We start from the raw sequence: 27201 nt of genomic DNA, 5'->3' as shown, positions 1-27201 counted from the left end.
ATAGACGTTTGTTCCCCTCGAAAAACTCACACATAGACTTTAAGAAACGCACAGTTATGCCTTGACGAGCAAAACACCTTACTGATAATAAATTGTCCACTGAAGGGCAGTAAATGCAGTTCGCTATTGTAATGTTTAAAGAGTCAAGTTTAACGGTACCCCTGCCAAGCGACTGCAAGACTTGTGAATTGGCTAAATGTACATTACCAATTTCCTCTTCGAAAGAAATAAACAAGCTTCGATCATTGCAGAAATGCTGAGATGCTCCTGAGTCGACAACAAAAGACTTCCACTTGGCACCTTTAATTCTTTTACGATCTTTAGTCCGAGCATGAAAAGCTCGCGGCTCGTTTCTGTCTCTACTATACGATGCTGGCTGCTGGGCTGACGACCGTGATTGACGAACAGAAACAGACTTGGGAGTACTTTGCTTTCTTTTGGATCTGCAGTCCCTTGCAAAATGTCCTTGCTTATTGCAGAACCAACAACGCTTTGCAGCTTTAAATGCAGTTGTATCACCACAGGTTTTCATATGGCATTCCTCATTCTTTCTGGAAACAGGAGTGCTTATGGCACAAGCCTCCCTTCTATCCAACTCACCCATTAATCTTGCCGTTACCCCTTCCACAGTTAATTGTGCTGGTGGAACGGCAGATATCTGGCTAGCTATACCATCAAAGTCCTCATTAAGGGAACAAAGGATGATAAAAACATACTGAATATCAGGTATCTCCATGTCCCTTCGAATTAACTCGCCGCGTATTGCCTCCAGACGTCTCAAGTGTGCTGCCAAATCACCACCAGGTTGCAACTTCGTCTGGTACAACTGCTTGAAAAACGTCAATGCAGACGCTGACTCTTTTCTAACATGCACTGCTGCAAGACTGTCCCACATTTCTTTGGCAGTTTTCTTATTTCTTATATAGACTACTTGCTGGTCGCTGACTGCCAAATTAATTATCGCCCTGGCTTTTGCATCTCCTTTCGACCAAGCATTAGTTACAGGGTCAGGAGGGTCATCAGCTACATAGGTCCATACTTCTCTAGAGGTCAAAAGCGCCTCCACCCGAAAAGACCATAAACTATAGTTCTCATCTGTTAGCTGTGGGAAGACCAGAGCCTTCTCAGCTTCAGGAACCCGGTCAACCATTCTGGAACTCTTCCAGACCCACAAAAACTACACTAACAGGAGAAGGAGTTTTCAAACCTTTCTCAGAGTCCAAAAATATGCAGTCATCCACTCAGCAGCTGGGCCCATAACCAAAGATGTTGGTTTTTTTGCAGTATAGTAACGCTGCAGAGAGCTTGCTGGGGAGACCATGCATTAAAAAGAAAGGACTCAAAAAGTACTTAAAGGTTTTAATACAAAAACAAAAACTCCATTAACACTAAATATATTAACAAACAAACATGACCCAACCACCAACCCATCCCCCAGGGTAATGGGAGAGCTAGGTGCTGCCCCTTATATACTACACCCAGATGCTGACACGCCTTAATCAAATACAACTCAGCAGCACCTGCTATGTTTCACAGCTGTAAAGCTGGGTCTCGTTATCTTGCTCTGGCCCTTGCTCCGGCCCCTTAAAGACATACACATGGAGTGGAACAATGATGAACCTTTACATTTAAAGAAACCATTCAACATGCGCATGGATGATGTGTTCAGGCGTTCAGACAGGCAAGGCAGCTGGCAAAGACACATTGGGAGGAAGCTCGCTCCTTTAAGACCCTGGGTTTACCAATATAAATTTTGGCAACCAATCAGAAGCTGGGGGAGGCGAGGGTTCAGCCGGTTGGCATCTGTATTTGGGGGAGATTCTGGGCGCACGACCAGGACAGGAACCAGCCCCTTGTCACCCGTGCAAAGAGGGCTGGAGGAAGGGTGAACCTGCTATTTTGGGACCCAGGACCAGGAGTATCGGATGTTGAAAGGGACAGGACACCAGGGGTCTGCTGGGGGAGGAGAAAGCGTGGGAAAGGGAAAAGAAATAGTCTTCGCAAAAGAGTTGGGGGAGAAGGTTCAAACTGCCTGGTTGTGTGTCCCTAAGATTGTGGGAATATTCAGGGATGCAGGAGAGGATATATTGTCTGATAATAGCCTTTCCAACTTGTGTTAACAAGTTCACAATTTTAGCAAAATAACACCCCCCTTTTTAAACTCACAGCGGATGCGTTTGCTCAGGCTCATTAAAGCCTCTATAATAACTGTTCTGGTTTTTCTCCCTTATTCCCTCATAAAAGATAAGACACGACACAGTTTCTATAAAAGTATAAAAAGAGTTTACTCACTCACATTCTGTTCACAATCGGATCCCAGAAGGCAGACTTAGCTTAGAAAAGTAACATACACCTGGAAAACTATCTCATAAGGAGACAGTCCCCCTTGTGCTCTCTTGGCCGGAAGCCAATTGTGAACAGAATGTGAGTGAGTAAACTCTTTTTATACTTTTATAGAAGTATAAAAAGAAGCCAAGAGAGCATTTTTGGCTAAGCAGGTGTTGCTTCTTCGATGCATGTAGTCAAAGAGAGAGATGGCTGCCCTGCCCTGTGCTTTTGTCGTTACCTGCACAGGTGAGGCCACGCCCACCTCTAGTCACATGCAGAGGAAGTCTGTCCCAGCCCAGAAGGAAACAGGAAGTTGACCTGCTGGCTGCACAAACATTCCTCCCCATGTGTAAACATGTTCACTCTAGGAATATTGTACTTGACTGCTCTTGTGTTTCACATCCCGCAAAGATCAGGAGCCAGAACCCCTCGAACCATTAGATTTTTGAGCTCTTGCAACTCAGGATGGAGAAAAGCAAGTCCTTATTCACACAGTTAACCTGTGGAACTCACTCCCTCAGGAGATGGCTGCCAATTTGGATGGCATTAAGAGGGGACTAGCGAGGGAGGAGAGGGCTGTCGATGGCTCCTAGCCATTTTCATTTCATTTCTCTTTTAATTTGTATACCGTCTTTCTGTTTCACAATACCCAAGGCGGTTTACGAGCTGAAGAAACAAAGAATGTACACATCATAACAATCTAATCCGATACAAAAATGTGATAATAAAACATAACTTTAAAATAAGCAACTGATATCAAATGAAGTAATATTCAACAATCTATTGGAATAGCATGGACTAATATTCAATATCAGCATATAAAAATTAAACAGAAATCCACTCTTAACAATTATAAGAAATAATTTCTAAACTATAATCAATAAAACAACGGCAGGATGGTTGCGCACTGCCTCCACAGTCGAAGTGCGGCGATGCCTCTGAATCCCAGTTTCTGGAAACAGCAGGAGGAGAAAGGGTCATGTGTTCGAACCCTGCTTGCAGATTCCCCATAACGGGCATCTGGTTGCCCACTGTGAGAAGCTGGACTAGATGGGCTCTCCTTGAACCGATCCAACGGGTACCTCTGATGTTCTTATTTTGTGGGTTGATGCATAATGTGGTGTGTGTGTGTCAGAGGGGCAGTGCAGACTAGAGGACCTTTGGGGAACCCAAACCAGGACAGCAATTCTGCTTGAATGAATGAAGGAATCCTTATTTGCGTCAGCCATCGGCCATAGCACTAAAACAACAATACAATATACAAAGAATAGAAATAAAAAGTCAGTTACAGTCATACCTCGGGTTACAGACGCTTCAGGTTGCGTTTTTTTGGGTTGCGGACCGCCGAAACCTGGAAGTACCGGAACGGGTTACTTCCGGGTTTCGGCAGGCACACATGCGCAGAAGCACTAAATTGCACTTTGTGCATGCGCAGAAGCGCTGAATCGCAACCCACGCGTGCGCAGATGCGCCGCTGCAGGTTGCGGACGTTGTGGGTTGTGAACATGCATCCCGCATGGATCACGTTCGCAACCTGAGCATCCACTGTACAAAGAATAGAAATAAAAAGTCAATTATATAAAATACATTTTAGGGTTTTGCATCAATAGTCAAATAGTGGACCTTATTCTGATTGCCCCAGCTAAAAACCTTGCAGCCTTTGCTGTCACCTGCTCATCTGGATCTGCCAAGAGAAAGGACACTGGGGCAGTGGTTGGGCAACCCAGAATGGACAATAAAAGAGGGGTGATAGCCTCATTCCTCAAGTCTTTATAAAGAGCACGAGCCGGAAGGGCATGCGCCGCCGAATCAGGATTGCCATCTCCACAGGGACAGAAGGATTTTTTGTATAGTCTGTTGGAATCGTCCCTTAAGTCCAGCCGAGGGCAATACTTTCAATCTTGCGAGAGTAAAAGCACATCTATGTTTTAGAATTGCTAGGTTATGCAGATAGGGTGCCAGAGAATCGAAATGGGAAGATGGGAAATAGTCATACCATGGGCAAAATTTCCTTATTGTGGCCAAGTTGTTTGGACACTCGATATCGTTTTGTTGTTGTTGTTTAGTCGTTTAGTCGTGTCCGCCTCTTCGTGACCCCCTGGACCAGAGCACGCCAGGCACTCCTGTCTTCCACTGCCTCCCGCAGTTTGGTCAAACTCATGCTGGTAGCTTCGAGAACACTGTCCCACCATCTCGTCCTCTGTCGTCCCCTTCTCCTTGTGCCCTCCATCTTTCCCAGCATCAGGGTCTTTTCCAGGGAGTCTTCTCTTCTCATGAAGTGGCCAAAGTCTTGGAGCCTCAGCTTCACGATCTGTCCTTCCAGTGAGCACTCAGGGCTGGTTTCCTTCAGAATGGAGAGGTTTGATCTTCTTGCAGTCTATGGGACTCTCAAGAGTCTCCTCCAGCACCAGAATTCAAAAGCATCCATTCTTCGGCGATCAGCCTTCTTTATGGTCCAGCTCTCACTTCCATACATCACTACTGGGGAAACCAGAGCTTTAACTATATGGACCTTTGTCGGCAAGGTGATGTCTCTGCGTTTTAAGATGCTGTCTAGGTTTGTCATTGCTTTTTTCCCAAGAAGCAGGCGTCTTTTAATTTCATGACTGCTGTCACCATCTGCAGTGATCACGGAGCCCAAGAAAGTAAAATCTCTCACTGCCTCCATTTCTTCCCCTTCTATTTGCCAGGAAGTGATGGGCCCAGTGGCCATGAGCTTCGTTTTTTTGATGTTGAGCTTCAGCCCATATTTTGCTCTCTCCTCTTTCACCCTCATTAAAAGGCTGGCAAACTAGACTGTTTGCTTTACTAAAACCCAAAGTGAGTAGCTATTGTGGTGATAAACCGCAAGAGTGAAGAGTTTTTGATAGACAATTTTAGTCCAGGCGCTCTTGTGACAATCTTGCAGCACTAGGGGTATTAGACCAGAAGGTGGATTTCAGTTTAGGCAAAGCCAATGGTCAAGTGTCCTACGTCAGATCCGTCATTCTGCAGAGGGAAGATTGGCCTGTAGGCGCAACGATGCGTTTGGGACACAGGGTGGTACAGAGGAAAATTGCTTCTTTCCCATCCTGTGCCAGCCGAATCCTGGCAAGGCCTGATGTGAATGTCGTCCTGCCCCTCCTGCTCCTGAGCTATGCTCAGTCCCAGAATGGCAGAGCCTGGGGGCTTGGCTCCCTCCTGCCTTTGGGCTGGGCTGGGCAGCTGTTGGGCCAGGGAGTGGGGGCTGTGGGAAGGGGGGGCGGACGGAGGTAGGGCAGGCATTCCTGGACTAATCCCACTGACATTGGGCCCAACTGGGAGAGCGTGGTCTCTGCTCCCAGAAGCAGCTGCCGGGAGCAGCTGATGGCCATTTTGAGTCTTTGGCCTTCCTGCTAATAATAATAATAATAATAATAATAATAATAATAATAATAATAATAATAATTATACCCCGCCCTCCCCAGCCAAGACTGGGCTCAGGGCGGCTAACACCCAATATAAAAACACATTGGTTGAAATACAACTTAAAAAACAAGATTGAAATACAACATTAAAATGCAGCCTCATTTTAATGGAAACTCAAAAAACTTTTTTGGGGATGAAAACGTCAAGTCTTCACCAAGGCCAACTTTTCAGACTGGTCCTACGTGGGCCAGAAAAAAGCCAGGGAAGTCCCCAAATAGGAGTTCCATCACAGGAGGGGAAAGGAAAAAAGAAGAGGGGAAGGGGATCAAGTTGATCCCAAGCGAAAGGCCAGGCGGAACAACTCTGTCTTACAGGCCCTGCGGGAAGAAATCAGATCCTGCAGGGCTCTGGTCTCATGAGACAGACAGTTCCACCAGGCCGGGGCCAGTGATGAAAAGGCCCTGCCTCTGGTTGAGGCTAATCTGACTTCCTTAGGGCCCAGGACCTCCAGGGTGTTGCTATTTATGGACCTTAAGGTGGGGCATACCAGGAGAGGCGGTCCCATAGGTACAAGGGTCCTAGAGCTCTGGGGGTTCGAATCCCCCGCTCGCCCAGGAAGCTCACTGGGCGACCTTGGGCCAGTCTCTCACTCTCTGCTTAACCTACCTCACAGGGTTGTCGTTGGGGATTAAATGAGGACCATGACCAGGGTTCGAATCCCCCACTTGGCCATGAAGTTGATTGAGTGACCTTGGGCCAGGAACTCACTCTCAGCCCATCCTACCTCGCAGGGTCATTGTGGGGGTTAAACGGGGAGGAGAACTACGTATGCTGGGGCAACCCTGTGCAACTGTGGTATTATTATTATTATTATTATTATTATTATTATTATTATTATTATTATTATTATTATTATTCCACCTTGAGCTCCTTGGAAAAAAAGGCAGGATATGAACATAAAAGACAGATAGATAACAAAGACAGATAGATAATGAACAAAAACAATGCTGTCCATGGTTGTAAAGACTGCGGAGAGAATAATTGGGTGCACTCTTCCCACCTTGGATCAAATCTATGCTTCCAGGTGCAGAGATAGCGCAGGATAGTTCGCACCCCGGAAATGATCTCTTTCAGCTTCTGCCTTCTGGAAGAAGGTCCAGGGTTATCAAGACTAGGACTAGCCGCCTGAGAAACAGTTTCTATCCAAATGCAATTTTGGTTTTAAATGCAGTGTAAGGTAGTCTCTATGGGAGTATATTGTATTTAATTATGGGGTATCAGAGTTTTTAGGGGGCTAACCAGGCTGGGATAGCTGGGATAGCAGGCTTGTTGGTTTTTGAATGTGTTATGTAGATTTTTCAATTTTGTTCTTCTGTATGGGACAATGACAATAAAGATTATTGTATCGTATCGTATTGTATTGTCGTAACCTGTGGTGTTTTTTCAAACGAGGAAAGCGATGGGAAGACATCCCATATAGTTGTTGTTCTTTGTGACCCCCTGGACCAGAGCACGCCAGGCCCTCTTGTCTTCCACTGCCTCCCGCAGTTGGGTCAAACTCATGCTGGTAGCTTCAAGAACACTGTCCCACCATCTCGTCCTCCATCGTCCCCTTCTCCTTGTGCCCTCCATCTTTCCCAACATCAGGGTCTTTTCCAGGGAGTCTTCTCTTCTCATGAGGTGGTCAAAGTCTTGGAGCCTCAGCTTCAGGATCTGTCCTTCCAATGAGCACTCAGGGCTGATTTCCTTCAGAATGGAGAGGTTGGATCTTCTTGCAGCCCATGGGACTCTCAAGAGTCTCCTCCAGCACCAGAATTCAAAAGCATCCATTCTTCGGCGATCAGCCTTCTTGATGGTCCAGCTCTCACTTCCATATAGTGCAGGCTAACAAATGCTCAATTAAATAGCCAGCGCTGTCTAACATCCCTGAAAACAGATCAAGGTGGAGGCTTAAAACAGAAGGAGCTCTGGACTTGGCCTAGGATGGGAGGCAGGAATTGGAGAGCCCTGTAGGATTTTAGCAGAGATGATGCCCCCCTCTTACCAAGACTGAACGCAAGTTGCAGCTCCTGGCTGATGCCTGGGTTTTATTTTTTTTTTTTTTTGGGGGGGGAGGAAGAAACCGAGTGCACCAAACATCTGCTTGCAGCTGGGCTGGCCCCTCCCTCAGATTCCCACCCCCTGAGACATTCTGCTGCATTTCTGACAGCTTATTTCATTGTTTGTATCTCACCAGCTTGGCAGGCGTCCTGTCGCAGACGCGGCAGGGGATTCAGGGTGGCGGCTCACAGGTCCCCTTCTGACCCCCATTCCCCCCCCTGGAAAAAACACCTTCCAGCTGAGGATTCAGGAGGTTACCAAACCCATAGCAAGCATATTTGGTTTCTCTCCATTTCAAAAAAAATATCATTTTTATTAAGTTTTCCATTTTAACAATCCAATCACATTAAATTAAATCTAGCTTTCAACTTTGTGATATATCATCAGCTGAACATTGTGATATACAGTGGTACCTCGGTTTATGAACTTAATCTGTTCCGGAAGTCCGTTCTTAAACCAAAACCGTCCTTAAACTGAGATGCGCTTTCTCTAATGAGGTCTCCTGCCAGGGGTGCCCTTCCACCATTCGGATTCCGTTCTTAGACCGAGGTAAAATTCACAAACCGGGACACTACTTCTGGTTTTGCGGAGTTCATAAACAGGGCTGTTCTTAAACTGAGGTACCATTGTACTGATATACAGTGGACCCTTGGGTTGCGAACGTGATCCCTAATAATAATAATAATAATAATAATAATAATAATAATAATATATTTATTTATTTATACCCTGCCCATCTGGCTGGGTTTCGCCAGCCGCTCTGGGCGGCTCCCAACCGAATATTAAAAACAAAATACACCATCAAACCTTAAAAACTTCCCTAAAGAGGGCTGCCTTCAGATGTCTTCTAAAAATCAGATCATTGTTTATTTTATAATGAAATGATTTTAGAAGTATCATTTTACTGTTGTTAGCCGCTCTGAGCCCGGCTTTGGCTGGGGAGGGCGGGATATTAATAATAATAATAATAATAATAATAATAATAATAATAATTCTACGTCTGATGGGAGGGCATTCTGCAGGGTGGGCGCCACCACCGAGAAGGCCCTCTGCCTGCTTCCCTGTAACCTCACTTCTCGCAGGCCAGAAGGCCCTCGGAGCTGGACCTCAGATAGAATCATAGCTTCCCAGAGTGGCTTAACCGCCAGTCTTAATTAACGCTGGGAATTATAGCTCTGTGAGGGGGGGGAACGGGCGTCTCCTAAGAGCTCACAGCAACCTTAACAAACTATAGCTCACAGGGTGCTCGGAGCATTGAAAGCAGTATGATTTGCATACATGTCTGGGGCAGATCGTGAGTCTAAGGGTTGCTCGAAAGCTTCCGAGAACCTGGTTCCGGGTTTTCTCTGGAACCAGGAAACCCGGAGCCAGTCAGAAATCTGGCTTTCTCTCCTCTGCCACTGATCTGCACACTCACACACTCACTTTCGCACAAGCCTGACTCTCCTGCCCACCTCATAGCTGAGGCCTGAGGTCAACCAGTTGCAACTGGGAAAGGAAACTCAGAAATCTCTCGCTGCCTCTGGAGGGATGAGCTCAGTTGCGAGCTGGAAGTTTGTGTGCGCATGTGTTTAGACACAAACCATGAGCAAAAAAGTTCCCCTCCCCTCCGTCTGCTTGCAGAAAAATTAAAATACAAAACTGCATCTTTGCTATAAGACGTGGAACATCTGGCTCCTCTGGCCCCCAAACTCTCGGTTTGACCCCTCCCGGGTCCCAGGCAGCTTGGAAATGTGCGAAGGTCCCCTTAGGGGGTGATCAATAACTGCTGGGGAAGAGGAAGGAGGGGGAGGCAGTTGCCATGGCAGCGGAGAAGGGATGCAGGGCATCAGTTAATGCAAGCCTTGTGACGTAGAGTGACAAGGCATTTGAAACATGAGATCCGCAATCGTCTGCCTGCTGGATTCATCAAGCCCTCTCTCCCTGCATGTGGTCTGATTCAGGCCTTGCAGCGGATAATTTTCCCTGCACATGGGAACTCTGGCTGGGCTGGGAATAGGCACATCCACCCCACAAGAACACGGCATGAGGAACATAAGAAAATGCTAAAAAAAACCTTGGTAAAAAATCCCGAAGGTTATCTGTTAGTGTGGGTGGGCAAAGACATAAAAGGTAAAGGGACCCCTGACCATTAGGTCCAGTTGTGGCCAACTCTCGGGTTGCGGTGCTCATCTCGCTTTATTGGCCGAGGGAGCCGGCGTACAGCTTCCGGGTCATGTGGCCAGCAGGACTAAGCCGCTTCTGGCGAACCAGAGCAATGCACGGAAACGCCGTTTACCTTCCCGCCAGAGTGGTACCTATTTATCTACTTGCACTTCGTGCTTTCGAACTGCTAGGTGGGCAGGAGCAGGGACCGAGCAACGGGAGCTCACCCTGTCGCGGGGATTCGAACCGCCGACCTTCTGATCGGCAAGCCCTAGGCTCTGTGGTTTAATCCACAGCGCCACCTGCATCCCCGGGCAAAGACATACCACATATTAAAAAAGCTGTTTAGGGAAGTTTTTAATCTTTGGTGTTTTATCATGTTTTTAATATCCTGTTGGAAGCTGACCAGAGTGGCTGGGGAAACACAGTCAGATGGGCAGGGTACTATTATTATTATTATTATTATTATTATTATTATTATTATTATTATTATAGCCCTATGCAGCCTTGGCCAAGTATACCTGAAGGAGCATCTCCACCCCCATCGTCCAACCCGGCCACTGAGGTCCGGCCACTGTGAGAGCAATATGCTTCAGGAGCTGGACCACTGGTCTGATCCTGCAAGCTCTTCTTGCGTTTAATCCTTTTCTAGCATTGGAGAAGCATCACGGAACAGAGAATCAAGCGGAATAAATCTGCCACGAATCCACTATTCTTTTTGTCAGAAAACATGTTGCAGAACACAACAAAAACACCCGTCTGGCGGGACCCACCGTCCGTGGCCTTCAAAGTGTTGCTTTTACCTCTGCAAAGGAGCAACTTGTGAACCCCTTTGCTTCTGCAACTGCTCCCCCCTCTAGCAAAAAAGGATCGTGTTACATCCGCCTGTTGCTCCCCAGTGAAGAGTCTCTCTCCTCCCTCACACACCCAGACCTGGACAGCTGCAATCCCTGGTTGTGAATCCAGACTTCTTTGAGAATTTATTTATTTTTTAGGGGGGGGTGCACTCTGGCTTGGAGGTGGGGGCACGGGGAGGAAGGACAGAGACAGCTGCGAGTCTAGGAAAGGTCGCTCCCCAACTCTCCACCCACATTTAGTAGCAATGGATGTGGAAGGAGCACACTGGTGTCCACAGGTGTTAATCAAATAATAATAATAATAATAATAATAATAATAATAATAATAATAATTTATTTATACCCTGCCCATCTGGCTGAGTTTCCCCAGTCACTCTGGGCGGCTCTCAATCGAGTGTTAAAAACAATACAGCAGCAAACATTAAAAACTGCCTTCAGGTGTCTTTTAAAAATAAGATAGCTGCTTAATTCCTTCACATCTGACGGCAATTGCTTCCTGCGTTGTTGTTTAGTCATTTAGTCATGTCTGACTCTTCGTGACCCCCTGGACCAGAGCACGCCAGGCCCTCCTGTCTTCCACTGCCTCCCGCAGTTTGGTCAGACTCACGTTGGTCTCTTCAAGAACACTGTTCCACCATCTCGTCCTCTGTCGTCCCCTTCTCCTTGTGCCCTCCATCTTTCCCAACATCAGGGTCTTTTCCAGGGAGTCTTCTCTTCTCATGAGGTGGCCAAAGTCTTGGAGCCTCAGCTTCAGGATCTGTCCTTCCAGTGAGTACTCGGGGCTGATTTCCTTCAGAATGGAGAGGTTTGATCTTCTTGCAGTCCACGGGAGAGTCTCCTCAAGAGTCTCCTCCAGCACCAGAATTCAAAAGCATCAATTCTTCGGCGATTAGCCTTCTTTATGGTCCAGCTCTCACTTCCATACATCACTACTGGGAAAACCAGAGCTTGAATTATACGGACCTTTGTTGGCAAGGTGATGTCTCTGCTTTTTAAAAGCAGAGACATTGCCTCCTGTACTGGTGCTCAATCTCTCTCTTTCTCTCCTCCCCCCAAGTCCCTGCAAGACCCCTGGAGGCAGCTGATCGTGTGGGGAGCTGATTCTCCACCACTGCCCGCTGCAAACATCTGCAGCCCATTTCCTCCCTGGGTGCGATCCAACCGTATTTTCCATGTCCATCATGCCGAATGGCCCAGCGCCAGCTCCCTTTCCCTTTGCAAAGGGGGGGGGGGTTGCATGTGCATCTCTTTTCCCCCTTTGAGAGGAAACAGGCAGACACCCCAGGGGTTTTTTTTGGGGGGGGAGGGTTTGCACGTGCTAATTCATGTCAACGGTTGCCTTGTATTCACCCAGCGAAGCTGAATGCTGGAAGGTTCAGGACAGAGCAAAGGAAGCCTTTCTCCATGCGGTGCATAGTTGAACTGCGGAACTCATTGCCACTGGAGGTGGTGCTGGCCCCCAACCCAGATAGGTTTAAAAGAGGATTGGACAGATTCTTTATTATTATTATTATTATTGTTGATGCAGCAAGAAAAGAAGAAAGAGAAAACACAAAGACCAAATTACCCACGGAATAACCATAGACACAGAATTTTCTTAACAAACAGTAAGACATAAGTTGGTCTTAACACTAAAGACTAATATTTCATATTACTTATTGCCAATACACACTTTTATCATAATTAAACTTTTTCTTAATATATCTTGATTCTTATATCTACCTTGCAACTATTACGGAAGTTCCTCGAATGCTGCAACCGAGTTTAAACTACTCTATTTATATTTGAAATATTCTTTAAAATTTATATTGCATTGTAGAATGCAAAGATTATTGTAAATTGTATAATGTGGAGGAAATCGAGTGGGAGGAAGGAGAAAAGAATAATATGATGGACTGAGGAAATAGAAATGTAAATGTATGGGGAGATGGGGAAGAAATGGTCTGGCTTTGGTACATTTGTATTGTAATGTAATAGGTGAAAACCAATAATTAAAAAAAACTGCTGAAAAAAGAAAGAAAGAAAGAAAGAAAAAAAGAAAGAAAGAAAGAAAGAAAGAAAGAGAAACCTGTTCTCTGTTCGCCAGGCGTAATATCATACACCTCCACCATGCGCCTCCAATTGCCTTTACCCCAAATGACATCAACTATTATTGTTAATGTATCAGGTTCATGCGTGCTGCGGAAAAGGACAAGAAAGGGTTCGTTTCGGTGTGCTGTTTAATTGGGCTGTGCTTTGTCCTGCAGCTGCGGCGCTTGTGAGCATGAGTCAGCAAACATGTGAGAATGAGTCAGCGCCATCTGCCGTGTAATAATAATAATTATAATAATAATTTTATTATTTAAATGTTGTTGTGTTTAAGGCATAGTCTTTAGGCTGTAAGGAGACTGTATCTGTCCTTGCATGCAACTGAAACTGTATTATGCTCTCAGCAAAGCAACAGATTCTTCTCTGTTCTTTTGGTACAATCTCCCGGCACTCTGCACATGCTCCAACTAAGACCCTGGAGAGGGAGGTTAATTGGGAATGGGGGGGGGGGATGAGCTCAGATCTGCAGAGTCTAAGCTGTGACTCTGGTGGCTGAACCAAGAAGGCTCCATCTGAAGGATATTAGGAGCGAAATGAAACCTTGAACAGATTTGAAATCGGGCAGCAATGTTGCTGAACCTGAACTTGACATCTGAAAATGAAGTTGCTGGGTTTTTGTTTTGTTCTTAAAGAAGCTGCAAGGAAGCTAGCAATTAAATCTCTCTCTCTCATTGGAACTGATGCTGAGGGCAAATATCCACTAATATTTCTGTTGCTCAACCGGAGTGTGTGTGTGTGTGTGTGTGTGTGTGTGTGTGTGTGTGTAAGTAAAAAAGGGCAGAAACTGCAGACTTGTTGTTGTTTAGTCATTTAGTCATGTCCGCCTCTTCGTAACCCCCTGGACCAGAGCACACCAGGCACTCCTGTCTTCCACTGCCTCCCGCAGTTTGGTAAGACTCATGCTGGTAGCTTCAAGAACACTGTCCCACCATCTCGTCCTCCGTCATCCCCTTCTCCTTGTGCCCTCCATATTTCCCAGCATCAGGGTCTTTTCCAGGGAGTCTTCTCTTCTCATGAGGTGGCCAAAGTCTTGGAGCCTCAGCTTCAGGATCTGTCCTTCCAGTGAGCACTTAGGGCTGATTTCCTTAAGAATGGAGAGGTTTGATCTTCTTGAAGTCCATGGGACTCTAAAGAGTCTCCTCCAGCACCAGAATTCAAAAGCATCCATTCTTCGGCGATCAGCCTTCTTTATGGTCCAGCTCTCACTTCCATACATCAGTACTGGGAAAACCATAGCTTGAAGTATACGGTCCTTTGTCGGCAAGGTGATGTCTCTGCTTTTTAAGATGCTGTCTAGGTTTGTCATTGCTTTTCTCCCAAGAAGCAGGCGTCTTTTAATTTCGTGGCTGCTGTCACCATCTGCAGTGATCATGGAGCCCAATAAAGTAAAATCTCTCACTGCCTCCATTTCTTCCCCTTCTATTTGCCAGGAGGTGATGGGCCCAGTGGCCATGATCTTCGTTTTTTTGATGTTGAGCTTCAGACCATATTTTGCGCTCTCCTCTTTCACCCTCAATAAAAGGTTCTTTAATTCCTGCAGACAGGAAGCTTTTAATTAAAGGCACAGTGTTGTCTCTTCCAAGTGTTGTGGAACTGCCATCAGCCTCAGTCAGCATTGCTCGTGGTAGAGGTCATTGAACTACCCTTGCGAGGAGCTTTCCAGAAAAACCCTGCTCCTATGACTCATGCAATTAAGCCAAGCCGTGTGGCAACTTCTGACTTTTTCGGGAGCGTCAGATTCAAACCTGACATCTGTTTCTTTCAGCCGGGGGCCATAACAGCTCAGATAAGTGGCTAAGAAGACCATGTACAGTAGTGCTTTTATTTGAAGTATTTGTCAAGGCTCCTCTGATTGTTTTTTGTGGGACTTCCAGTGCTTTTTTTCTTAAAAAATATTTAGGGGTTCTCTCATTTTCCGACTCATATTGAAATACTGCCCCTCAGTGAGGCCAAACTTAAATTCACAAAATGTTTAGGGGTATGCGTACCCCTTTGCCCCCCCCCCCAAAGCACTGGGGTCTTCTTTTGGCCACAGTGAACAGTTGCTCTCCACAAACACTCTTGTGTGGAGCCAAGCGTGGTTGGAGCATAACTTCCTCTGCAGACAGGGATGGACGGCGCACATTTGGAAAACTGTGTGCACGGTTCTGGTTGCCTCACCTCAAACAGGGTATTTTAGAGCTGGAACACAGCTGGTACACTGGCTAAGACCCTCCCTGCCCACAGACTGCCTCGCCAGAGTGGTGCATGCTCTGGTTATCTCCCGCTTGGACTCCTGCAATGCACTCTACATGGGGCTACCTTTGAAGGTGACCCGGAAACTGCAATTAATCCAGAATGCGGCAGCTAGACTGGTGACTGGGGGCGGCCGCCGAGACCACATAACACCGGTCTTGAAAGACCTACATTGGGTCCCAGTACGTTTCCGAGCACAATTCAAAGCGTTGGTTCTGACCTTTCAAGCCCTAAATGGCCTCAGTCCAGGATAGTCATACCTCAGGTTGAAGTTGCTTCAGGTTGAGCACTTTTGGTGCGCTCTGCGGTGACCTGGAAGTAATGGAACACGTTACTTCCGGGTTTCGCCACTTGCACATGCGCAGACGGTCAAAATGACGTCACATGCATGTGCGGAAGTGGCGAATCGCGCCCTGCACACGCGCAGACGCAGGTTGTGTTTGCTTCTGGATGTGAACGGGGCTCCGGAATGGATCCTGTTTGTATCCAGAGGTACCACCGTATACCTGAAGGAGTGTCTCCACCCCCATCTTTCTGACTGGACACTGAGGTCCAACGCCAAGGGCCTTCTGGCGGTTCCCTCCCTGCGAGAAGCCAAGTTACAGGGAACCAGGCAGAGGGCCTTCTCGGTGGTGGCTCCCTCCCTGTGGAACGCCCTCCCATCAGATGTCAAGGAAATATACAACTATCTGACTTTTAGAAGACATCTGAAGGCAGCCCTGTTTAGGGAAGGTTTTCATATTTGATGAATTATTGTATTTTAATATTTTACGGGAAGCCAGGCAGCCAGATGGGTGGGGTATAAATTATTATTATTATTATTATTATTATTATTATTATTATTATAAAATGTTCAGAAAAGTTCCATCAATATGATCTGGGGTGGTGGTAGGGAGGGAGAGAGACTCTCGCCCATGCTGCCCGCGAGCCTGGCATGAGGTGCTTGCGGCACCACCGCGGCTGCTGAAGCGCCGCCCTTCTGCGTCCCTCCCCATCCCCTCCTCTTCCTCCTCCCTCAGACTGCCTCCTCAGCTGCCGCCTCCGGCTTCCCTTGGCAGCGTGGCAGAAGTCTCGCAAGAGAGGGGCTGCCTGCCCACTCGCCACCACCCGTCTCCTCACAACGCGCCCCTGGGGAAGGGAGAGACGGAGACGCGGCAGCTCGTGCACGTGCTGTCTCGCGTGGCGGAAGACCCTGAGCCGCTGCTTCCCTCCTGAGCCGGGCGAGCATGAAACCCGGGAAATTTAAGGGACATCGTCAATAAGGGACAGCAGCGGGACACAGCCCTGGGATAAGGGAGTTTCCCACCAAATAAGGGACGGTTGACAGCTATGCCTTCATGATGCCGGATGCCTCTGGTCCACCTAGAGATGCTGAATGCAGTCCATCACAGCGCATTGCCGCAGCTCATGTTTGTTATGAAGCGGAGGAGAGATTGCTAAGGAAATGGGAGGCTGCCTTGCCCTCCGTGTTTATGGAAAGATTGAGCTCGGAGGGAAAGGGTTCGGCGCAGTATCGCATTGTTGTTCCCAGGAACGGCTCAAAAATGTGTCAGAGATTCCTAGGGCAGCGGAGACGGGATTTCCCCATAACCTCTTCACCCCCGCTTCTCAAACCTCGGCCTTCCTACCCAAAGTGCACACACGAAACCTGTTCCCAGCCTTTCCTTCCTTAGGAACGTTGAGGGCTTCCCAAAGGTCATCTGCTCCAGCCCCTGTCGTTGGGAAGAGCCAGGGAGTGATGCAGTTCTCTGGTTTTATTGATTAGTTTGGTCCCTGCTCCTGCCAACCTAGCAGTCCGAAAGCACGTCAAAGTGCAAGTAGATAAATAGGTACCACTCCGGCGGGAAGGTAAACGGCGCTTCCGTTCGCTGCTCTGGTTCGCCAGAAGCGGCTTAGTCCTGCTGGCCACATGACCCGGAAGCTGTACGCCGGCTCCCTTGGCCAATAAAGCGAGATGAGCGCCGCAACCCCAGAGTCGGCCACGACTGGACCTAATGGTCAGGGGTCCCTTTACCTTTTAGAAATGTCAGCATGCCAGAAATTCATGCCATATAGCAGGGGTCAGCAAACTTTTTCAGCAGGGGGCCAGTCCACCGTCCCTCAGACCATGTGGGGGGGCCGGACTATATTTTAGGAAAAAAATGAATGAATACCTATGCCCCGCAAATAACCCAGAAATGCATTTTAAATAAAAGCACACATTCTACTCATGTAAAAACACGCTGATTCGTGGACCGTCTGTTGGCAGGATTTAGAAGGCGATTGGGCCAGATCCGCCCCCCCAGGCCTTAGTTTGGCTACCCATGCCATATAGCAAGGCGGTGTATACCTGACAAAACACAATATGCCACAGACACAGTGCAAAATGAGAATCAAAACGACACTTTTGTAAGCTTGTCTACATCAATACTGACACATCGTCAGCTTTGCAACATTCTGATTCTGCCCAGGAAAAGCTGCTTCCTCTCTTTTAACCTTTTTTTATTTTTTAAGTTCTGTGTAACTTGAAAACTTGCCTGCTGCATTTGGGGCCTTCTGGAGGAAATCCTAGAATCAGTGCTTTTTTTCCTAAAAAATGTTTAGGGATACAGTGGTACCTCGGGTTAAGAACTTAATTCGTTTTGGAGGTCCGTTCTTAACCTGAAATTGTTCTTAACCCGAGGTACCACTTTAGCTAATGGGGCCTCCCGCTGCTGCACGATTTCTGTTTTCATCCTGAAGCAAGGTTCTTAACCCGAGGTACCATTTCTGGGTTTGCGGAATCTGTAACCTGAAGTGTCTGTAACCGGAAGCGTCTGTAACCCGAGGTACCACTGTACTCTCATTTTCCTACTCATATTGAAATACAGTGGTACCTCTGGTTGCGAACGGGATCCGTTCCTGAGTCCTGTTCGCAACATGAGCAGAACGCAACCTGCGTCTGCGTGGGTCGCGATTCGCCGCTTCTGCGCATGTGTGTGACGTCATTTTGAACATCTGTGCATGTGCGAGCGGCGAAACCCGGAAGTAACCCATTCCGTTACTTCTGGGTTGCCGCGGGACGCAACCTGAAAAGACGTAACCTGAACCGAACTTAACAAGAGGTACGACTGTACTGCCTCTCAGTGAGGCAAAACTTAGACTCACCAAATGTTCAGAGGTATGCGTACCCCCAGAAAAAAAAGCGCTGCCTAGAATTGGAGAGTTGGAAGGGACACCCAGGGGTCATCTAGTCCAACCCCCTGCACGGCAGGAATCTCAGCTAAAGCATCCTTGACAGATGGTCATCCAACCTCTGCTTAAAAACCTCGAAGAAAGGAGAGTCCACAACCTCCAGAGGAAGCCCATTCCACTGCCAAACAACTCTTATCGTCAGAAAGTTCTTCCTGATGTTCAGCCTGAATCGACCTTTTTGTAACTTGAAGCCACGGGTTCGAGTCCTGCCCTCCAGAGCAGGAGAAAACAAGCTCGATGTGTTCCAGTATTACTGAGAATTATGGGTTCAATATGGTCTTAAATGAGTCAGATTTCATAGATCTGTGCCCTAGAGCCCTCTCCCATCTGATGTCAAAGATATATATAATTGACTTTTTATTTACAGTCATACCTCGGGTGACAGATGCTTCAGGTTGTGTTTTTTCGGGTTACGGACGCGCCGAAACCCGGAAGTACCAGAACGGGTTACTTCCGGGTTTCGGCGGTCGCACATGCGCAGAAGCGCTAAATCGCCCTTTGCGCATGCGCCGAATCGCCGAATCGCAACCCACACATGCGCAGACACACTGCTGCAGGTTGCAAACGTGCCTCCCGCACGGATCACGTTCGCAACCCGAGCGTCCGCTGTATATTCTTTGTATATCGTATTGTTGTTTTATTGCTATGACTGATGCGCTGACGCCAATAAAGATTCGTTCTTTCTCATTCTCTGATGTCAATGAGATGAACATGCAATCTTCCGTAGACATCTGAAAGCAGCCCTGCGTCGGGACAATTTTAACGTGTCGAGTGGGGTCTGATTTGTGGGGCGCAAATTCACATTATTACAATTATTCTATGGATATTTTTTAAAAAACCAAGCAAAGTGCTCCTTGCCTTGTTGCTAACCCTTTCCCCCTCCGCCTTTCCTCCCGACAGACAGCAAGGCCATCGTGGACGGGAACCTGAAACTGATTCTGGGCTTGATATGGACCCTGATCCTGCACTATTCCATCTCGATGCCCATGTGGGAAGACGAGGATGAGGAGGACGCCAAGAAGCAGACCCCCAAACAGCGGCTCCTGGGCTGGATCCAGAACAAGGTCCCTCAACTGCCCATCACCAACTTCAACCGCGACTGGCAGGACGGCAAGGCGCTGGGAGCCCTGGTGGACAACTGCGCTCCCGGTGAGTAGGAAAAATAGGCCGCCGGATGGTGACTCTGGGCTTTGGTGTCCCTCATGCCTGGGTCCCTGGGTGGACTACAAATCCCATCGTCCAGTGGGCTAAGCTGGCTGTGGACGATGGGAGTTGTAGTCCACCCACACCGGGGGGGACGGGGACAAAGAGCAAAGAATACTACTTAGCTTAGTAATGTCCGTGCCAGCAGCTCTCCAGGGGTTTCAGAGAGGAGATGTTCCCAGCCCTGTGTAATAAACGAAAATCTGCCCTTATTCCCAAATGGGGGACACAACAGCCCTTATAGAATCCTTTGTAGGTTCTCCATCGGTCGGAGAAAAGAACAGAGGCCAACCAGAGAATATTGAGAAGCAAAGCAGCTAGTAAGCCTGATCTTTATTGATCTGTTGCAACAGGGTGCTCCCCTCACACGCAGGAGAAAGGAGGAGGACCCAGAACCAAGGTGTGCCCGCCCTTATATAGACATTTTAAATTGCACCCCCTGGAATCCAAGACCACCCCCAGACACATCATACCTACATCACAGAAAAGGCGGTCTACAACAAAAATCTGAGTGCGTTGTTTACCTCCTGTCTGGCAGGTTACCCATTAATGCTTACTTGATTGGATACCCTGGGGAGCCTGGCCAGTCTTTCGTAATGACACCCTATTCATACACAACCATACCCTCAAGACAGGATTTGTGAAGGAAAAGACAATGGGGAGGCTTTTCCATTTTCCTTTGACTTTGCAGAGAAAACATTTGGTCAGTTTGGGAGCCAAAATGATTAAGCCGCTTATGGCGAACCTGAGCAGCACATGGAAACGCCGTTTACCTTCCCGCTGGAGCGGTACCTATTTATCTACTTGCACTGGTGTGCTTTTGAACAGCTAGGTTGGCAGGAGCAGGGACCGAACAACGGGAGCTCACCCCGTCACGGGGATTCGAACCGCCGACCTTCTGATCGGCAAGTCCTAGGCTCTGTGGTTGAGACCACAGCGCCACCCCATCAAGTGTAACAAAAGAGACATTTACATTTCCCTGTTTCCCAGCCAAGTTAATCACACCCTTTTGTCTTCATCTGGGTTTGTTATTTCTGGAATGGCTACCTGTCTGGCACTCAGGTATCAGGATGCCAGGGATTATCACTCAGGCAGAGGGGCTGCTGAGTAGATGAGCTCACATGTCTAGATGAATTTCTGAAGTTACCCCAGTGATCCACTACATAGAGACATTTATCAGTGAATTCTTACATTTGGTATTGTGCAGCAGAGGCCCTTTGAATAGATAGGCAGAAACTGCGATGAAGTGTTTTGTGGGGACAAATCACAAAAGTCACAAAAGTGATGGTGCTGATTTTGGTAGAGGGCTGCATGTGCATGATATCTGCTGGAGGGGCAACCCCCCCAACCTATACATAAATTCCTGCAAGACTCCGAATATCCAATACTGTATAGAAAACTATACATAAATTCCTGCAACAGGTTTCAGACTTTCAGAGGCAAGGCTAAAACCTTTGCACCGGGATTGCCGAATTAGGATTATTTATGTTGCAGTCTTGGCTTCCTCCAGCTCTCTGGGACTGCAGCTGCCTAGCGCCGGCCGGTGACTGTTGTGAGTTGTAGTTGGGAGTTGTAGTTCAGAAAAGCTGGAGGGCACACGGTTGAGGAAATCCGCCTTCTCTTGTGCCTCCTCTTGGGCTGGTTTTGCTGCGGAGCTCATCTCCTCTTCCAGGACTCATCAGCCTAAACACTTCTTTCTCGGATTTATGGCTGCTGGGGGCAGGGGGAAGGGAATCTACCCTCCGCTCAGGAAAAGAAAGCCAAATTTGGGCAAACTCAGAGGTCTGGACGGATATGTTGGCAGTGGGAGCCCTTGGCTTGTTTGTGGGTTACATATCTCGCCGTGTAGATGGGTCTGACGTGGACAGTAGCCTCCTTAATGTTCAGAACTTAAATCCCCCCTCCATTTTTATTTTTATTTTTACATCTGTGGAATTAAGGCAAGATTTCTCCGCAGGCAAACCTTGCTTAGCAACATCAGCGTGGCTTTTGATCAGCCACAGATCTATTTCGCTCTATTCGCTCTATTTATCTCAGAGCAAACCCACTGAAATGAATGGACCTAATTTAGTGATGGTGGTCAATTTCAATAGGCCTACTCTGAGTAAAGTCTAGTTTGCTACCCATCATCAGTGTGGCTTTTGACGAGCTACGGGTCTCATCGCCGCAGATACGGCTCAGCCACGCTGCTCACTTGCCATGCGCTGTCGCGCCATGGAGTTGTGGGGCAGAGCTGCGCCCTAATAATAATAATGAATAATAATGAATAATAATATATGCCACCCATCTGACTGGCTCGCCATAAGCACGTGCAGCACACGTTTAAAGTGCATGTTTTTGCCCAAAGAATCATGGGAACTGTAGTTCACTAAGGGTGCTTGGAGCCCTGTGAGGAAAACTACAGTTCCCACGATTCTTTGGGACATAGCTGGCAACCTTTCCCTTTTTTAAAGGGAAATTCCCTGATTCCGAACAGGATTCCTCGCAATAAAAGAGAAAAGTTGACAGCTGTGCTTTGGGAGCAAGTTATGTGCTTTCGACAGTAGCAGGCATGGCGAAACCTGGCCGCCCAGATGTTTTCGGACTACAATTCCCATCATCCCTGACCACTGGTCCTGTTAGCTAGGGATGATGGGAGTTGTAGTCCCAAAACATCTGGAGGGCCAAGTTTGGCCATGCCTGGCTTAGAGTGTCAGACTAAGACCTGGGAGACCAGTGGGGGATCATGGCCCAGTCCCTGCCTCTTCGGCCGGCCTTCCTCACAGGGTTGTTGTAGGCAATAAATGAGAATGGGGAGAACCACACACGCAGCCTTGATCTCCATGGAGAAAAAACATGGGGTATAAATGCCATAAAATTTATGGACATAAATTAATATGTGCGGTGTGGATCTGGCCCAGCTGGCTGTCAAAGAAACTGCATGGCTAAAGTGGCTGTCTTGTGGAGGTCTACTCAGAAGTAAGCCCCCCAGAGTTCACGGCAGTTTGGCCCCAGGTAAATGGGGAGCCTGTTGTCTTTGTCCATGGGGTTTTCTTGGCAGGGATACTGGAGTGGCTTGCCAGTTCCTCCTCCAGGTGGATCACGTTTAGTCAAAACTCTCCACTATGACCTGTCCGACTTGGGTGGCCCTGCAGGGCATAGCTCATAGCTTCTCTGAGTTATTCAAGCCCCTTCACCATGGCAAGGCAGTGATCCATGAAGGGAAGAAGAATTGATGCTTTTGAATTCTGGTGCTGGAGGAGACTCTTGAGAGTCCCATGGACTGCAAGAAGATCAAACCTCTCCATTCTGAAGGAAATCAGCCCTGAGTGCTCACTGGAAGGACAGATCCTGAAGCTGAGGCTCCAAGATTTTGGCCACCTCATGAGAAGAGAAAACTCCCTGGAAAAGACCCTGATGTTGGGGAAGATGTAGGGCACAAGGAGAAGGGGACGGCAGAGGACGAGATGGTTGGGCAGTGTTCTCAAAGCTACAAACTGACCAAACTGCGGGAGTCTGACCAAACTGCGGGAGGCAGTGGAAGACAGAAGTGCCTGGCGTGCTCTGGTCCAGGGGGTCACAAAGAGTCGGACACGACTAAACGACTAAACAACAACAACAACAACAACAACAAAATGGGGAGCAGGATTGCGGCCACGTTAGTGGGACTTACACCTGAGTAGACACTTACAGGATTGTTGCATTCTCAAAGGAGAGGTCCCTTTGCCCGAGAGCAACTCCCCCACTCTGACAGCCGAAGGGACTGATTACATTGACGCTTAAGGGAACAGCACTCCACGCACGGGCAGAGGCACTCTTGTCCTGGACAGATTGCAGGGCCGAATCCTGCTGCCGTTAAAATATTGGCGGGGCTGGGTGCTTTGAGGCGCGATGAGTCCAGGTTCGAATTAAATGGAGATGGGGAGGGGGATATCCACCTGTCCTGTCCCCCCTGAAAGCCTCAAGAGAAGACCCTGCTCCCGAGAGCTTTTGTTTCCTGCCTTGCACGGGGTTGGGCTGGATGACCTCCAGGTGTCCCACCCTCCCACATTGAGGATCATGTGATTCCTTGGCACTTGCCTCCTTTACGAGGTGGGAGGGTTGAGCGATGGACAGCTGAGCACTGGGCCTGCCGAGCCAAGTTGTGCCGGGGAGTTTACCTTAACAGAAGCCGCAGCCAAGCCTTATATGTCGATAGCTTCCCTCTGGGTCTGCCTCCTTCCTTAGTTCTTGGCATACTTTCTCTCCATCTCTGGGGATCCCCCAGGCTGCTGCTCGGCTCTCGCAAATGTTTGGCAATCCATCTCCAGCACAAACCTCTCTGCCCGTCCTCTGCAGTGCTCAAAAAAAAGGCCTCTTCCTCTCAGGGCTAGAGTCAAAATTGCTGTGCCATAATAATAATAATAATAATAATAATAATAATAATAATAATAATAATAATAATTTTTTATTATTTGTACCCCGCCCATCTGGCTGGGTTTCCCCAAACACTCTGGGCAGCTTCCAACAAAGATGAAAAATACACTAAAATGTCACATATTAAAAACTTCCCTGAACAGGGCTGCCTTCAGATGTCTTCTGAATGTCAGGTAGTTGTTTATTGCTTTGACATCTGATGGGAGGGTGTTCCACAGGGCAGGTGCCGCTACCGAGAAGGCCCTCTGCCTGGTTCCCTGTAACCTCACTTCTCGCAATGAGGGAACCGCCAGAAGGCCCTCGGAGCTGGACCTCAGTGTCCAGGCAGAACGATGGGGGTGGAGACGCTCCTTCAGATATACTGGACCGAGGCCGTTTAGGGCTTTAAAGGTCAGCACCAACACTTTGAATTGTGCTTGGAAACGTACTAGGAGCCAATGTAGGTCTTTCAAGACTGGTGTTATATGGTCTCGGCGGCTGCTCCCAGTCACCAGTCTAGCTGCTGCATTCTGGATTAGTTGTAGTTTCCAGGTCACCTTCAAAGGTAGCCCCACAAAGAGCGCATTGCAATAGTCCAACCAGAGCATGCACCACTCTGGCGAGACAGTCTGCGGGCAGATAGAGTCTCAGCCTACGTACCAGATGGAGCTGGTAAACAGCTGCCCTGGATACAGATTTGACCTGCGCCTCCATGGACAGATGTGAGTCCAAAATGACTCCCAGGCTGCGCACCTGGTCCTTCAGGGGCACAGTTACCCCATTCAGGACCAGGGAATCCTCCACACCTGCCCGCCTCCTGTCCCCCCAAAACAGTACTTCTGTCTTGTCAGGATTCAACCTCAATCTGTTAGCCGTCATCCATCCTCCAACCGCCTCCAGACACTCACACAGGACTGGCAGAATTGTAGAGTTGGAGGGGGAACCTCAGTGGTCATCCATCCCAACCCCAGCAACGGTGGCAATCTGCTGTTCGGCGCAGCTGCCGTGCTTCACTCCAGAAACAGCCGTGTCAGGAGAAGCGGTCATACATATATATGTAATTTTTATTAAATTTTCTATTTTACAATTTAGAATAGAGTATTCATTTAAACCTTCTTCTCTTTCCACGGTTCATTTTGCATGGCATAATTCCCACCATATTTTATATAAGCTAAGGGGTCAGCAAACTTTTTCAGCAAGGTCCCTCAGAACTTGTGGCGGACCAGAGTATAATTTGAAGGGGGGAGAAAAGAACGAATTCCTATGCCCCACAAATAACCCAGAGATGCATTTTAAATAAAAGCACACATTCTACTCATGTAAAAACACCAGGCAGGCTCCACAAATGACCCAGAGGTGCATTTTTTAAATATATCCTTAGTAAAAGGTAAAGGGACCCCTGACCATTACGTCCAGTCGTAGCTGACTCTGGGGTTGCAGCGCTCATCTCGCTTTACTAGCCGAGGGAGCCGGCGTACAGCTTCCTTCCGGGTCATGTGGCCAGCAGGACTAAGCCGCTTCTGGCGAACCAGAGCAGCACACGGAAACGCAGTTTACCTTCCCACCGGAGTGGTACCTATTTATCTACTTGCACTGGCACGCTTTCAAACTGCTAGGTTGGCAGGAGCAGGGACCGAGCAATGGGAGGTCACCCCGTCGCGGGGATTCGAACCGCCGACCTTCTGATCAGCAAGTCCTAGGCTCTGTGGTTTAACCCACAGTGCCACCCGTGTCCCTATATCCTTAGTAATTTAAAATACATTTATGAGATGTACAGACAAGTAAACAAACATACAATCAAACAAACAAACAAACAAACAAATAACAGAAAAATCAAACCACTATACCATAACCTACATTGTTAGGTTATAGTCCTGGTCAGTTTGGGAGCCAAAATGGCTTCATGGCTGTTTTCCTGTGCTGCTTCAGACATGTGGTTTATATATTGATGTACGTGTTTGCTTGGTACATTTATGAACATTTATTATATGGAGGATGGATGGCGGCTAACAGATTGAGATTGAATCCTGACAAGACAGAAGTACTGTTTTTGGGGGACAGGAGGCTGGCAGGTGTGGAGGACTCCCTGGTCCTGAATGGGGTAACTGTGCCCCTGAAGGACCAGGTGTGCAGCCTGGGAGTCATTTTGGACTCACAGCTGTCCATGGAGGCACAGGTCAATTCTGTGTCCACGGCAGCTGTCTGTCAGCTCCATCTGGTATGCAGGATGAGACCCTACCTGCCTGCAGACTGTCTCGCCAGAGTGGTGCACGCTCTGGTTATCTCCCGCTTGGACTACTGCCATGCACTCTACGTGGGGCTACCTTTGAAGGTGACCCGGAAACTGCAACTAATCCAGAATGCGGCAGCTAGGCTGGTGACTGGGAGCAGCTGCCGAGACCATATAACACCGGTCTTGAAAGACCTACATTGGCTCCCAGTACGTTTCCGAGCACAATTCAAAGTGTTGGTGCTGACCTTTAAAGCCCTAAACAGCCTCAGTCCAGAATACCTGAAGGAGCGTCTCCACCCCCATCGTTCTACCCGGACACTGAGGTCCAGCGCTGAGGGCCTTCTGGTGGTTCCCTACCTGCGAGAAGCCAAGTTACAGGGAACCAGGCAGAGGGTCTTCTTGGCAGTGGCGCCCTCCCTGTGGAACGCTCTTCCACCAGATGTCAAAGAGAACAAGAACTACCAGACTTTTAGAAGACATCTGAGGGGAAGTTTAGGGAAGCTTTTGTATTTTAGTGTTTTGTTGGAAGTCACCCAGAGTGGCTGGGGAAGCCCAGCCAGATGGGCGGGATATAAATAATAAATTATTATTATTATTATTATTATTATTATTATTATTATTATTATTATTATTATTATTATGTCCTCATTTTTTATTTCAGGGGAATAGATGGCCCTTGGGGGTCCCTCCTGTGACATCATTCCCAGGGTCTGTTCCACGAACGCTGGCCTCTAGCTCCTTTCTCTGCTGCAGGAGGTTGAGTCCCACAAGGGCAAACAGGGCACTGCCCCTCCAGTCACAGAATCGCGGAATTGGAAGGGACCCCTAGTGGTCATCTAGTCCAACTCGCTTCAATGCAGGAATCTCAGCTAAAACATACACAACAGGTGGCCATGCAACCTCTGCTTAAAAACCTCCATGGAAGGTAGACAAGGATTAAGTGTAAGGTGTTGTTGTTTACTCGTTTAGTCGTGTCCGACTCTTTGTGACCCCCTGGACCAGAGCACGCCAGGCATTCCTGTCTTCCACTGCCTCCCG

The 27201-nt window shown here is 48.0% G+C and overlaps 1 protein-coding gene across 4 annotated transcripts in view; it reads left to right on the top strand.

Annotated features, from left to right (window-relative positions):
* FLNC (filamin C) overlaps nucleotides 1–27201 on the top strand; it is a 127411-nt gene that overhangs the window by 19188 nt on the left and 81022 nt on the right. For all 4 annotated transcript variants that reach the window (XM_083460824.1, XM_083460823.1, XM_083460822.1 and 1 more), the window contains exon 2: nucleotides 19254–19502. In XM_083460824.1, the coding sequence (XP_083316950.1) occupies nucleotides 19254–19502 (249 nt within the window). The remainder of the gene's footprint in view (nucleotides 1–19253; nucleotides 19503–27201) is intronic.

The sequence above is a fragment of the Podarcis liolepis genome, assembly GCF_965112155.1.
Source record: "Podarcis liolepis genome assembly, chromosome: 10".
Lineage (NCBI taxonomy): Eukaryota > Metazoa > Chordata > Lepidosauria > Squamata > Lacertidae > Podarcis > Podarcis liolepis.
The sequence above is the reverse complement of the archived record's forward strand: the minus strand, read 5'-3'. Positions and strand labels throughout refer to the sequence as shown.